At 44.5% G+C, this 15,344-nt stretch overlaps 1 protein-coding gene and 1 pseudogene across 1 annotated transcript; both read right to left on the bottom strand.

Moving 5' to 3' along the window:
• Positions 1–1,447: 1,447 nt before the first annotated feature.
• LOC132237633 (RING1 and YY1-binding protein-like) lies at positions 1,448–2,712 on the bottom strand (annotated as a pseudogene).
• Positions 2,713–14,204: 11,492 nt separating this feature from the next.
• TMEM217 (transmembrane protein 217) lies at positions 14,205–14,935 on the bottom strand. The gene has a single exon (XM_059699680.1). It carries the CDS (start codon positions 14,933–14,935, stop codon positions 14,366–14,368), a length of 570 nt encoding a protein of 189 aa, XP_059555663.1. The 3' UTR covers positions 14,205–14,365.
• Between the last annotated feature and the right edge of the window lie 409 nt (positions 14,936–15,344).

Raw genomic sequence — 15,344 nt, 5'->3', positions numbered from 1 at the left:
CCTACAGGGCCCAGTGGCTCAGCTTCCCCAGTCACCTGAGGTGGACACTCTTGGTGCACCCCCTTGTGGTGTTTGTGCACAGTCTTGTTGTAGTTAAGCCTTGGTTGTTGTAGGTATCACTGGGAGGAATTGACCTCCGGGGCAATTGGCTGTGAGAATCAGCTGTGTCTACGGTGGGAGAACTTCTGTGCTGAAGACACCCTTCTGGGGCAAGACTTGCTTCAGTGGGGCTTTGGTGCTCACTGAGTCTGCCCCCTGAGTATGTCCCGTATGGATCTGAGGAGTTGTAATCTGGATGGTCCCACTCTGACCACTGGGTACACAGGCTCTTGGATCTCTAAGGAAGTGCTAATCTAGCCTCTGCCTGAGGCTACCCAGCAGGAGCTACGAAGAGATTGCAGATTCCCCTTCCTTGTTTGGGGTTTGGAGGTGCCTAGATGAGGCCCAGCTGTGGAGCAATGCAAGCTGCTTTGGGGCCTTGGGCCTTCCCTTGGAAGTTCTGGGTCTGTCTGGCCCAGCTGCAGTTTGTTAGGTAATCCTCAGACTGCAAAGGGCCAGGACATTCATATGCAAAAGCCTCTGCCGCAGCTGGGTTGGGGCGGGGTCTCAGGGAATCAACAGGGCGGAGCAAGCAGCTATGGCTGATCCTCAGCCCTGCCCTAACGGGTCCTGCGTCTCAGTGTCCCGGTAATCGCTGCAAGCACCTCTGAGAGAAAGCCGCCCTCGAGTTCTGCCCGCTGCCAGACAGTCCAGTGTCTCCCCATATGAGTCTGGGTCCCCAGAGACACACCCAGAACCGGAGTTCAGAGCAGTCTGAGGCTTGTGACTCCCTCCCAATTCAGAAAGACAGCCACGTCCTCAGTTGCCAGCCCTTGCCGAGTCCACCTCCGTACCTCTGCACTTTACTTCTGCAGCTCCTCTGAGTCTCAGTGTGCTTTTCTCTTTCTTTCTAGTTGTAGAATTTCCATTCAGCCAGCCTTCCTGTAGTTCTGGATGATGTCCGTTTTGTCTTTTAGTTGTATTTTTGAATTTGTTGTGGGAGGCAGCAATTTCTGGTGTTTACCTATGCCGCCATCTTGGTTTCTCCCTTATTGTTTTGTAAACAATTTCTTAGTGATTTCTTCCTCAGTACTTCAACTGTCCTTTCAGTCTTTTATTTCTCTCTCTCTCTCTTTTTTTTTTGGTTTCAAATAACTCTTTATATATAATTTTATATTTATATATAGTTATATCAAAACTGATAGTACATAGTATAACTGGAAGAAAGAAATAAACTTAGAAGGATATGCTGAGAGGATGGAGCTTGTGAACACAATAAATAAAAGTTCCCTCCCCCTCCCAACCCACCCCCAACAAAACAAAAACAAAAACCAGTTGTAATGTACATGGAAAATTGTGCACAGCAGATTTTCTTTTCTTTTCTTTTCTTTTTTTTTTTTTTTATAAAAAGTAGATTCAGGAGCACATCCAATTATAAATGATTGTTAGGAAAATCATATAAAACAATGGAATACATAAAAGTGTCAAGAGTAATCATCAGGGTGCGAAATTCCTTGGTGGCCAAATGCCCATGGCAAGCAGAAATGATCCTGGCAGCATCACTCACAGGTCGATGTCCACAGAAGGTTCTCCAGGTGCAGCAGCATGGGCAGGTGGAGATTTGAATTTCAGACCCTGATTCATAGTTTTCACAATTCCATGTGCAATTTCAGAAAGACTCGTTGTTCACTGCAGACGACCCTTTGGAGTGGAGGAGCGGGAAGAGCCCTTGTCTGTGCTCTCCGACCCCGAGCTGCTCTGGTGCTGCTGTTCTGACCCTGCACTGGAGGTCACTGTGGAGGAGGACCTGGAGGAGGAGCGAGTCTTTTCCTTAAAAAATGATAGTGTGATAATGACGGTGACGTTGCCCACAGTCACTGCCAACCGCTGTGCAGTGCTCCTGTCCACATTTTCAGTCGGGGCCTTGAGGTGTGATTCGACTCGCTGGTCTTGGTTGTCGCATTGGCGGACTGTATGCTGTTTGCCTCACTAGGAGGGTCTTTCAGAATATCGGACTTTGGTTTTGTTTTCTTGTTGGTGTTTTTCTTGGTGACACTGGGACTGATTTCCTTATCTTTCTCGGGTTTCTCTTTGTCTTGCTTTTCAACACTCTCCTTCTCCTCCTTCTTTGGGGGTGGTGGGGTGGCATCCTGCTGTGCCACCAGCTGAGAATTGAGTCGAGGTTTTCCGGTGGAGGTGCCTTTCCTCACATCACAGATGCTGCATTTAAAGGCTTCGACGCTGTTTCTAAGGTGCAGACGCTACAATCCCAAAGGCCTTCGTCTGCGGCAGGTTTCGCTCGACTCTTCTGCCTGCAGAGGAGCGGGGAGCGGGGCGAGGGGCGAGCAGGGAAGGGACGGGGCAGGAAGTGGAGACAGCACATCACAGGCGCTGGTGAGCCGTGGTAATTTCGCAGGAATCCCGGGCTGGAAACTTCGCTCTGGCGACCACCCACCCATCCTTTTCCGGAACCATCCTTTTCCGGAACCAGAAGAGGGACCAGGCCCCCACCGTCGCCCTGCCACCTCCAGGCCGCAGGGCTTCCCATGGTGGGCGGCTCCGGAGCTGGGCTCCCAGCCGGCTGCGCAGGAAGCGGGCAGACTCTGCGACCCCGAGCGCAGGCCAGGGCCGGAGGCCAGAAGAAGTGGCGGCTGGCTTGTTTTTCTCTTTCATGGACACCATGTTCTTTGGAAGCTTGTTTAGACCAAGTTAATGGCCTTTTAGGCTTCCTCCACGTGAATAGGAGTTCACTTTTTGAATAATAAGAATTATATGTGGGGGCGGGGGGAGCATCAGGATTTTAGAGATGCTTAAGTGGGGCATGGCCACAAAGGGTTGGGAACCACTGGTATAGAGTTTCAGTTTTGCCAGATGAAAATAGTTCTGGAGAGCTATTGCATAACACTACTAAACTCCACACGTAAAAATGGATATGATGGTAAGTTTTGTTATGTTATGTACACTTTACCATAATTAAAAAGTTAAAAACATTATAATTTTATAAATTAAAATGAAATAATCTTTTCATACATAGGAAAGCCAAAAGAATTCATCATCAGTAGACTCACACTACAAGAAATGTTAAAGGAAGTCCTTCAGGCAAAAGAAAAATGATTAGTTAAAAATCTGCAATTATACAAAGGATTGTACAGCATGGAAATGGTAAAATACAGGCAAATATTTGATATTTTTCTTGTCATTTAAAGCTCTTTAAAAGATAATTTAAGCAAAAACAACAATGTAGGTTAAGGTTTATAACATACTAGAGGCCCGGTGCACAAAAATTTGTGCACTCGGGGGGTGGGGGTGGGAGGGAGGGAGTCCCTAAGCCTGGCCTGTGCCCTTTCGAATTCTGGGACCCCTAGGGGGTGACCACTTGCTGGCTTAGGCCTGCTCCCCAGGGGATTGGGCCCAAGATGGCAATCAGACATCTCTCTGGCAGCACAGCAGCCCTCAGGGGATGTCCACTTGCCAGCGGGGAGCAGACCTAAGCTGCAGTCGGACATCCTTAGCGCTCCTGAGGAGGCAGGAGAGGCTCCCACCACCACTGCTATACTGGCAGCCATCAGCCTGGCTTGTGGCTGAGCAGAGCTCCCCCCTGTGAGAGCACCCTGACCACCAGAGGGCAGCTCCTGCATTGAGCGTCTGCCCCCTGGTGGTCAGTGTGTGTCATAGTGACAAGTCATTCCCAGTTCTTCTGCTGTTAGGGTCAGTTTGCATATTACCCTTTTACTATATAGGATAGAGGCCTGGTGCACGGGTGGAGGCCAGCTGGTTTGCCCTGAAGGGTGTCCCGGATCAGGGTGGGGGTCCCGCTTGGGTGCCTGGCCAGTCTGGGTGAGGGGCTGATGGCTGTTTTCAGCTGGTCACACCCCCTTCAGGGTGGGGGTCCCCACTGGGGTGCCTGGCCAGCCTGGGTGAGGGGCTGAGGGCTGTTTTCAGGCTGGCGGGCGACTGAAGCTCCCAGCCTCTTTTTTTTTCCTTTCTTTTTTTTTTTTTTTATTCTGGGATTTATTTACCTTCTATAGCTGTCACTGGAGCTGAGAGCTGGCTCCAGCTCTGAGGCCGTGGCTGGCTGAAAGCAGGTATCTGGGGTTTGTTTAGCTTCTATAATTGAAACTCTGTTGCCATCACTGGCCCTCTAAGCTCTGAGCCCGCTGTGGCTGACAGCAGGTATCTGGGGTTTGTTTAGCTTCTATAATTGCAACATTGTTGCATCCGGAGCTCAGAGCTGGGCCACGGCAGGCGGGGAACCTTGGCTTCTTCCATCACTGGAGCAAGCAAGCCTCATGTTCACTTTAGCTGCGTGGCTGCTGGCCGCCATCTTTGTTGGCAGTTAATTTGCATATCCTGCTGATTAGCCAGTGGGAAGCGTAGCGGAGGTATGGTTAATTACCATGTTTGTCTATTATTAGATAGGATAAAAGCAAAATATGATAGCAATAGCACAAATATGTGAGGAATATTGGAAGTTTACTATTGTAAGGTTCTTATACTATACTAGAGGCCCGGTGCATGAAATTTGTGCACTCTACGGGGGGAGGGGAAGGTGGTCCCTCAGCCTGGCCTGTGCCCTCTCACAGTCTGGAAGCCCTCAGGGGGTGTCAGATATCCTTAGCACTTCCGCGGAGGTGGGAGAGGCTTCTGCCACCACCAGTGCGCTTGCCAGCCATGAGCCCAGCTTCTGGCTGAACAGCGCTCCCCCCATGGGAGCGCACTGACCACCAGGGGGCAGATCGTGTGTTGAGTGTCTGCTCCCTGGTGATCAGTCCATGTCATAGTGACCAGTCTTTCCGCTGTCGAGCCACAACCGTCTCTCCAACATTCCATGAGGTGTCCCAGATTGTGAGAGGGTGAAGGCCAGGCTGAGGGACCCCACCAGTGCACAACTGGTGCCGGGGAGGGACGTGGGGGTGTTGACCAGCCTGGGAGGGACCACGGGAGGGCTCCAGAGTATGTTCAGCCCGTTTCGCTCAGTCCTGATTGGCAGGACCCCAGCAGCAAGCTAACCTACTAGTCGGAGCATCTTCCCCCTGGTGGTCAGTGCATGACATAGCAAGCAGTTGAATGACCTTAGCATATTATGCTCTGATTGGTTGAATGGCCAACTGGATGACCGGACACTTAGCATATTAGGCTTTTATTTTTAAAAATGCCTCTATTATTCTGTTAGCAACAAACCAAACAGGATATGAAGTGGCATAATATCATCTGAAGGTAGAGTCTGATAAGTTAAAGATGCATACTATCAACTCTAAAACAATCACTAGGAATCCTATATTATAAAAGAGAAACATGTAAATTGATCGTCCACTGCACTCACCAGCCAATCAGGCGTGAGTATGCAAATTAACCCAACAAAGATGGCAGGTTAATTTGCATACACAGGCACCCAGCAGAGAGCAGAGCAGGAGAGATGGCTGCTTGGGGAGATGTGGCTCCTTCAGTTGCTCCCCCAAGCTGCTGGGTGGAGAGCAGAGCAGGAGAGCCGGCGGAGAGTGGAGCAGCTTGAAGAACTTGGCTCCCCAAGCTGCCAGACGGAGAGCAGAGAGGGAGAGATGGCGGCTTGGAAGACTTAGCAGAGTGGGAGGCCGTGGGACAGAGACAGAGCAGGAAGGGAAAACCAAGAGCTTGGGGAGCACCAGGAATTCTGGGAATAGTAGTCCTGGTGGTAGCCCCAGGACCAGAAGCAGAAGCCCAGAGTACGGGGAGCATCAGGAATGCTGGGAATCGTAGTTCTGTGACAGACGGATCTCCTAGACCAGGGGTGGGCAAACTTTTTGACTTGAGGGCCACAATGGGTTCTTAAACTGGACCGGAGGGCCGGAACAAAAGCATGGATGGAGTGTTTGTGTGAACTAATATAAATTCAAAGTAAACATCATTACATAAAAGGGTACGGTCTTTTTTTTTTTTTAGTTTTATTTATTTCAAACGGGCCGGATCCAGCCCGCGGGCCGTAGTTTGCCCACGGCTGTCCTAGACACTAGAGCAAAGTGAGCCTGGAGCAAGTTACTGTTGCAGTGGGGGATGAAGGGAAAGCAAAGTTGAGAGACATAAGTAAAATTAGAGTGTCTAGGAAAAATTAAACGGAAGATATCCTAAAACTTCCAGGAAATCTCCACCAATGAAGCAAAGAAAAAAAACACACCCCTATTATTCTGTGAGCAACAAACCAAACTGAGTTGGGGTCTCAGACAATTCGTTCATATGATTGCAAAGACAAAAACCCCTGGATTGGAGAGGGCTCCCCTGAAGGCTCCCAGATTGGAGAGAGTGCAGGTCGGGCTGAAGGACCCCCACACTCCCCAGTGCATGAATATCGTGCACCAGGTCTCTAGTTATATATAATAAGGTCACAAAGGAGGTAAAATGAAACCATAAGAAATATTAAATTAGAGAAAATGAAGATGGCAGCATAGGTAAACACTGGAGATTGCTGCCTCACACAACCACTTCAAAAATACAACTAAAAGACGTAACGGGCATCATCCAGAACTACAGGAAGGCTGGCTGAGTGGAAGTTCTACAACTAGAAGGAAAGAGAAAAGCATACTGAGACTCAGAGGAGGTGCGGTGCAGAAGTAAAATACAAAAGTGTGGAGGTGCATGCGGAGAGGGCGGCTGAGGACACAATTGTCTTTTTCAATCGGGAGGGAGTCTCAAGCTCTGAGCTCCAGTTCCGGGCGAGTCTCTGGGGACCCAGACTCATACGGGAGAAACGGGACTGTCTGGCATCAGTTGGAACTCGAGGGCAGCTTTTCTCGGAGGCGCTGGCAGCGATTGCTGGGGCCTCTAAGGGCAGGACTGAGAGCAGCCATACTGCTCACTCCGCCTGCCCTGTTGATCCCCTGAGGCCCCGCCCCACCCAAACTGTGCATGGTGGCTTTTGCATATGAAAGGCCTGGCCCTTTGTAATCTGAAAATTACTTAATAAACTGCAGCTGGCCCAAGTCCCCATGGCAACTTGCATTGCTTTACAGCTGGCTTCTGCTGGGTAGCCTCAGGCAGAGGCTAGATTAGCACCTCCTTAGAGATCCAAGAGCCTGTGTACCCAGTGGTCAGAGTGGGACCATCCAATTACAACACCTCAGATCCATAAGGGACACACTCAGGGGTCAGACTCAGTGAGCACCAAAGCCACATTGAAACAAGTCTTGCCCCAGAAGGGTGTCTTCAGCACAGAAGTTCTCCCACCGTAGACACAGCTGATTCTCACAGCCAATTGCCCCGGAGGTCAATTCCTCCCAGTGATACCTACAACAACCAAGGCTTAACTACAACAAGACTGTGCACAAACACCACAAGGGGGTGCACCAAGAGTGTCTACCTCAGGTAATTGGGGAGGCTGAGCCACTGGGCCCTATAGGACACTTAGCACAGAAAGCCACTCTATCAACACAGCGAAGCATAAAAAATGCGGAGACAAAGAAACAGGTCACAAGTGACAGAAATGGAGGAAAGCAAACTACTAGATATAGAGTTCAAAACCACGGTTATAAGGTTTTTCAAGAATTTTCTAGAAACGGCCCATAAACTTAATGAGACCCTCAAGAAATCTAGTGAGACCCTCCATGTTGTGATAAAGGACCAACTAGAAATTAAGCATACACTTGACTGAAATAAAGAATATTATACAGACTCCCAACAGCAGACCAGAGGATCGCAAGAATCAAGTCAAAGATTTGAAATACGAAGAAGCAAAAAACACCCAACCAGAAAAGCAAAATGAAAAAAGAATCCAAAAATACGAAGATAGTGTAAGGAGCCTCTGGGACAACTTCAAGCATACCAACATCCGAATTATAGGGGTGCCAGAAGAAGAGAGAGAGCAAGATATTGAAAACCTATTTGAAGAAATAATGACAGAAAACTTCCCCTACCTGGTGAAAGAAATAGACTTATAAGTCCAAGAAGCGCAGAGAACCCCAAACAAAAGGAATCCAAAGAGGACCACACCAAGACACATCATAATTAAAATGCCAAGAGCAAAAGACAAAGAGAGAATCTTAAAAGCAGCAAGAGAAAGACAGTCAATTACCTACAAGGGAATACCCATACGACTGTCAGCTGATTTCTCAACAGAAACTATGCAGGCCAGAAGGGAGTGGCAAGAAATATTCAAAGTGGTGAATAGCAAGGACCTACAACCAAGATTACTTTATCCAGCAAAGCTATCATTCAGAACTGAAGGTCAGATAAAGAGTTTCACAGATAAGGAAAAGCTAAAGGGGTTCATCACCACCAAACCAGTATTATATGAAATGCTGAAAGGTATCTTTTAAGAAGAGGAAGAAGAAGAAAAAGGTAAAGATACAAATTATGAACAACAAATACACATCCATCAACAAGTGAATCCATAAATCAAGTCAATAAATAATCTGATGATCAGAATAAACTGGTGATTATAATAGAATCAGGGGCATAGAAAGGGAGTGGACTGACTATTCTTGGGGAAAAGGGGTGTGGGGGATGCGGAAAGAGACTGGACAAAAATCATGCACCTATGAATGAGGACACTGGTGTCAGGGGTGAGGGCAGAGGGTTGGAGAGGAACCGGGTGGAGGGGGGCTATGGGGAGGAAATAGAGGAACAACTTTAATAATCTGAACAATAAAGATTTAATTTAAAAAAATATTAAATTAATTCAAAAGAAAGTGGAAAAAGAGAGGGGGGGAAAAAACAAAGAAGAGATGGAACAAATAGAAAACAAATAACAAAAGGACCACTAGCCCTAGCCAGTTTGGTTCAGTGGATAGAGTGTCGGCCTGGGGACTACAAGGTCTGGAGTTTGATTCTGTTTAGGACACATGCCTGGGTTGCAGGCTCAATCTCCAGTAGGAAGTGTGCAGGAGGCAGCCAATCCATAATTCTCTCTCATCATTGATGTTTCTATCTCTCCCTCTCTCTTCCTCTCAGAAATCAATAAAAATGTATCCTATATAATAATAGCTTAATATGCTAAGTGTTCGGTTGTCCAGTCAGCCGTTCAACCAATCAAAACATAATATGCTAATGATATGCTAAGGCCACTCAACTGCTCACTATGACGTGCACTGACCACCAGGGGGCAGACACTTCGACCGGTGGGTTAGCTTGCTGCTGGGGTCTGTCCGATTGGGACTGAGCAGGATGACTGGACATGCCCTGGAGCCCTCCCGCATCCCTCTCCGGCCCAGATAGTGCACCAGTGGGGCCCCTCAGCCTGGCCTGTGCCCTCTCACAATCTGGGACCCCACAGGCGATGTCGGAGAGCCGCTTTCAGCCCGATCCCGCAGGCCAGGCTGAGGGACTCCACTGGTGCACGAACTCATGCACTGGGCCTCTAGTATATATATAAAGGACCACTAAATGTAAATTATCAAAATACTCCAATTAAGAGATTGTTAGATTGAATAAAAAAAGCAAGCCCTAACTTTATACTGCCTAGAAAAAAACATTTTAAATATCAAAATATAAATTGGCTAAAGATAAAAAGATGGGAAAACATATATCATGTCAACACAAATCAAAAGAATTATGGAGTGGCTGCATTGATATCAGACAAAGAAAATTTCAGAGCAAAGAATAATCTCAGAAGCTCATTTCATCAGAAATGGGTTAATTCATCAGAAAGGTGTTACAATCTGAAACATTTAAGCACCCATTATAAAGTTTCAAAATACATGAAGCAAAAAGGGATATAATTACAAAGAGAAGCAGAAAAATCCATAATTATAGTCAGAGATTTCAATACCTCTCTTTCAGTAGTTAATAGAGTAAGTGGAAAGAAAATTAGAAAAGATATTAGATCTGAAGGATCAATTAACTTAATCTAGTTGACATTGATAGAACACTGCACCCAACAATAGCAGAATAAATATTCTTTCTAGATGCATGTGGAAGATTTATCAAGATAGAACATATTCTGAACCATAAAAATATTTTTTAAAATACATTTTTTATTGATTTCAGAGAGAAAGGGAGAGGGAGAGAGAGAGAGAAACATCAATGATGAGATAGAATCAAGGATCAGCTGCCTCCTGCATGCCCCCTACTGGGGATCAAGCCCACAACCTGGGCATGTTCCCTTGACCGGAATTGACCTTGGGACCCTTCAGTTTGCAGGGCTCCGCTCTATCCACTGAGCCAAACCAGCTAGGGCCATAAAACTATTTTTAATAAATTTAAAGTTATTTAAATCATGGAAAGTCTGATCATACTAAAATTAAGTTAGAAATCAATAACAGAAAGATTTTGGGAAAATCTTCAATATTGGAACAAAGTAGCACATTCATAAATGACTCATAGATCAAAGAAGAATTCAAGAGGAAATTAGAAAGTACTTTTAATTGCCTAAGAATTGAAAAACCAACATATCAAAATGTGTGTGATGACATTAAAGCAGCACTTAAGAGGAAATTTTATAGCACTAAGTACCCATATTAGAAATAAGAGGTGATTGTGGTGGGGAGGGGGGTGAGTGGAGGTGGAAGAGGGTATATGGGGAATAAATGATGATGGGAAAAAATAAAATTATAAAAAATCTTAAATCAATGACCTTAGCTTCTACCATAAGAAAGTATTTTAAAAAAGAGCAAATTTAACTCAAAGTAAGAAGAAGAAAATAATAAAGACTAGAGTAGAAATCAATGGAGACATAAAATAGAAAAAGAATAGATAAAATCAATGAAACAAAAAAATTGGTTTCATTAAAGCATCATAAACCTCTAGTCAGGCTTATCAGAAAAAATGAGAGAAACACAAATGAATATCAGGAATGAGAGCAGTGATTTCTCTACATGTTCTATAGATATTAAAAAGATAAGAGAATATTTTGAACAGCTTTATGGCAATAAATTCGACAACTTAGATAAAATGGACGATACAAACTATTAAAGCTTACCAAGAAGAAATAGATAACCTCAATAATCCCATATCTTTTTAAAATTTAATTTGTAGCCCTGGCTGGTGTGTACAGTGGTTAGAGCACTCACCTATGCACCAAAGGGTCCTGGGTTTGATCCCCATCCCCAGTCAGGGGTGCGTTTGGGAGGTAACTTATCAATGTCCCTCTCTCACATTGATGTTCCCTGTTTCCCTTCCTCCCTCCCTTCCACTCTCTAAAAATCAATGGAAAAAATATCCTCAGGTGACGATTAACAAAACAAAAAAATAATTTGTAGTTTAAAACGTCCCACAAAGAAATTCCAGGTCCAGATGGCTTCAGTGCTGAAAATCCTACCAAACATTTATGGAAGAAATAAATACCAATTAAACATAAACTCTTACAAAAATTGAAAAGGAAGAAATACACCTTTCTATGAAGTAAGCATTACTGTGATACCAAAAACAAATGAAGACATTACAAGGGAAGAAAACTACAAATACCCGCTATGAACATAGATGCAAGATTTTTAGCCCTAGCTAGTTTGTCTCAGTGGGTAGGGCATCGGCCTGGGGACTGAAAGGTCCCGGGCTCGATTCTGGTCAAGGGCACATGCTGGGGTGTGGGCTCAATCCCCAGTAGGGGACGTGCAAGAAGCAGCCAATCAATGATTCTCATCATTGATGTTTCTCTTTCTCTCTCCCTCTCCCTTCCTCTCTGAAATCAATAAAAAATATATTTTAAAAAGGATAATCTTTTTTAAGAATTAGTGTTGGAACAATAAGATATCCAGGAGCAAAAAAATAATCTCTGATCTACATCTCTCACTATATATAAAAAAATAACTCAAAAGGGATTATATATCCAAGTTTAAAACTTAAAGCTATGACTTCTGGAGGAAACATAAGAGAAAACCTTCTTGACCCTGGGCAAAGATTTCCTAAATATGATAACCAAAAGTGTGACCCATAAAAGAACAAATTGATAAATTGGACTTCATTGAAATTAAAACTCTCTGTTCCTCAAAAGATACTGTTACATGAATGAAGAGACAAGGCACAACATGAAAAAAAATTTACAAATCATATATCTGATAAAGGACTTGTATTCAGAAAATACAAAAAACTCCCCAGTGGGGTATGGGCTTAGGTGGAGGGGGGCAAAGGGAGGGAAAATGTGAAATACTGTCAGTAATAAAAAATATACATATATATTTAAAACCACTCCCCAAACTTAAGAAAAACAACCTAATTTTTAAAAATGGGCATAAGAAGAAATAAAAAATGGTCAAAAAAATTGAATACTTAAATAAAAAAGACATAAGAATGCCAGAAAAGTACATAAAAAGATGTTCAACATCATTTATCATTAGAGAAATACAAGTTAAAGCCATAATGAAATACCACCATATACTTATTAAAATGGCTAAAATAAAAAACTTATTGTGCAAGGATGTGGAAGAACTGGAATTCTCATATACTGCCATTGGGAATATAAAAATGATACAGCTGCTCTAGAAAAAAATTCCCGTTTTGAGATAAATGAAATCATAAGTCCATACAAAGGCTTGTGTACAAATGTTTATAGGGTTCTTATTCATAATTGCCCCAAACTTCAAACCAATAGATGTCCTTCAATGGGCAAATGGATACGCAGTGATACATCCATGCCATGGCATCTTACTCAGCAATAAAGGATGAACTATTAATACACATGCTATGGATGAACCTTAAAGGCATGAAGCTGAGTGAAGGAAGCCAGACCAAAAAAAAAAAAAAAAAAAAAAAAAGAGCAATACTCTATGAATCTGCTTATGTAAAATTCTAGAAAATGCAAACTGATGTATAGCAGCAAATCAGTGCTGTGTGGTGGGAATGGGGAGTATAGATGGGGGAGGCAGAGATTATGAGGAAACTTCTGGAGGCAATACCTATGTTCATGAACTCAATTGCAGTGACAGTTTCACTGGGATATACTTATGTCAATTATATACTTTAAACATTGTGTTATTATATGTCAACCAGAGTTCCAGCACAAAATTCATGCACGGTACAGTTCCTAGTGACTGCTGGCAGACTGCTGGGACGTCCCTTCCCCTGGCTGCCTGCTGCCGCTGCAGTTCAGGGCCTCCATTCCCTCCAGCTGGCCAGGGCCTCCCTTCCTGCAGTTGGCCAGCCAGCCCCGCCCCCTGGTGGAACTCCCAGTCAAACTTTCAGTCAAACTCCTGGTCCAAGGAATAATTTGCATATTAGGCTTTTATTATATAGGACTAGAGGCCTGGTGCACAAAAATTCGTGCACTGGGGGGTGTCCCTAAGCCCAGCCTGCCCCCTCTCATAGTCTGGGAGCCCTTAGGGGATGCCCTACTGCGGGAGCGGGCCTAAGCTGCAGTTTGGCCTCCCTCTGCGGGAGGCAACCGAGCCCATCAGGGGAAGGTGTCGCCCCATCACCCCGCCGCTGCTGCCACTGCCGGCCACCATGGCTGCCTGCCCTCAGCCCTTGCAGCCACCGTGGCTTTGTCCGGAAGGACGTTCAGCTGTCCAGTCTAATTAGCATATTACATTTTTATTATTGTAGATTCTGCTTCAAGAAAGCTATTAAGTAAAACAAACACAACATAATGTCTAATGTTTGAAGTAGAAGTTTGCTCAATTTGTCTTCTATCCTGGCTTAAGCTGCTTCTGACAGTTTTTGAACTTAAATACAAAGTGAAGTTTGTTCATCCATGATAATGTGTAATCTTGTACTGTCTTATACTGTTGGCTAATTGATTCATAAACAGTAATTTAGTTTCTCTCACTAACCTGCAAAATCCTCAAAGTTAGGCCTCTTATCTTACTTTGCATCCTCCTACAGTATCCAGACACAGTAGGAGGCACAGAAAAGTTTAACAATTACCTTTTAAGTAATTGTCTTTTGTGTTATTTGACCAATTTGACTCAGAAAAGGAAAAGCAATTTTCTATTTTTATTCTTCTACTTATCTAAATAACATAGGGAGAAAAACCATGGCACAAAGCCACCCTAAGACAACAACAGTATCCTTTGTGCTCCAACAATCTGAGGTATAAATACAGATTTGCCTGTCCTGGGGTTAGATTAGAGAGCTATGGGTTGAAGGTTGATGAAGACATACCAAGATGAACGGATTGACAGACTGCAATTCAGCTCTGTTTCATTCCCTTGCCCTCTTCATGTTGCCCAATAAGATGGTAAGAAAAAGGAGGAGCCACTCAAGGATGCTTGATAAATAACAATGGCCTTTAACTAAACATCCTCAATGAACAGGATGTTCCAGGTGTGACCCTAGTCACATTTCTCTGCACATTCCCCAGAAAGAGTGGCAGTAGGGTCTCTACTTTCTGAATAGATGAAAAGTGAAGAGAAGAAAAGAGAACTACCATGAGAACCTGGGAGACCTGCCTCTCAAGAGAGAACAGGGACAAGGGTATTCATTCATTCTAGTGGCGGATATGGCTGATTATCTTTGATTTCCGCCTTGGGGAGTCTCGGCTGCTTGTAGAAATCCGTCTTCTGTGGGAAATGATAGTGCCCTGGCTATTACTTTTGTAGATTATCTGGGCATAAGTCATGACAAAGAAGATCCAGAAACAGTGCATGAATATACGGGACACCAAGCCAAACCAGCGCATGACTCTAACCTCTACAATGCCAGTGTTATTGGTGGTGAGGATTTGTATTACAATGTTCAGGGCTTCATAGAAAAAGATCCAGATGATGTAGATCACCATGCCCTTGTACTTCTGGGCATATACTGAGTATATGAGCAAGCAGCTGATGATGATGGTGATGCAAGACAGGAAGATAATGATATTGAAACCCCAACAGGCGACGAAGTGACTTATTAGGGAATGTATCCTCATGTCCCCTGGGTCAATCTCGGTGCAATTGCTGCTCCTTATGTACTTCTGTTCGAAGATGAGGTACATGTCGGTGGCTATGATGGTAAAGACCCCTGATAACACGGTGCCCATTTTGGCGGTCATCCCACACCAGTGTTTCGGTTTCATGTTGAGACTTCCTGTGAAGACAAACAATATAAGAGAGAATTCTGGTTCTTGCCAGTGTGGCAAGTTATCAGGGTTTCTGCCTCTTTTCCCAAAGGAAAAACAACAAAGAGAAGTATGGAAACCAGGAAGTAACAACTTTGGGAAGACTGGAGATGGTTTAAAATTGACTGGCATCTGAGTGGGGAGGAGGGAGGATGCAGTCTGGCAGCAATGAGCAGGTAAATTTGAGAAGTGCTTCTCAACCTTAGAATCATCAAAAGTACCCAGGACCAGGTGCTACCCCGAACCAATTAGAACATTCTCTGGTGAAACCCAAATACCAGCATTTTTCAAAACTTCCTAGTGATTTTCATATGTAGCCAGGATTGGAAAACACAGAGCCAAAAAGATAGTTTTGACTTGGGCGAAC

The sequence above is a fragment of the Myotis daubentonii genome, chromosome 6, assembly GCF_963259705.1.
Source record: "Myotis daubentonii chromosome 6, mMyoDau2.1, whole genome shotgun sequence".
Lineage (NCBI taxonomy): Eukaryota > Metazoa > Chordata > Mammalia > Chiroptera > Vespertilionidae > Myotis > Myotis daubentonii.
Note: the sequence above shows the minus strand (reverse complement) of the source record. Positions and strands in the feature narration are given on the sequence as shown.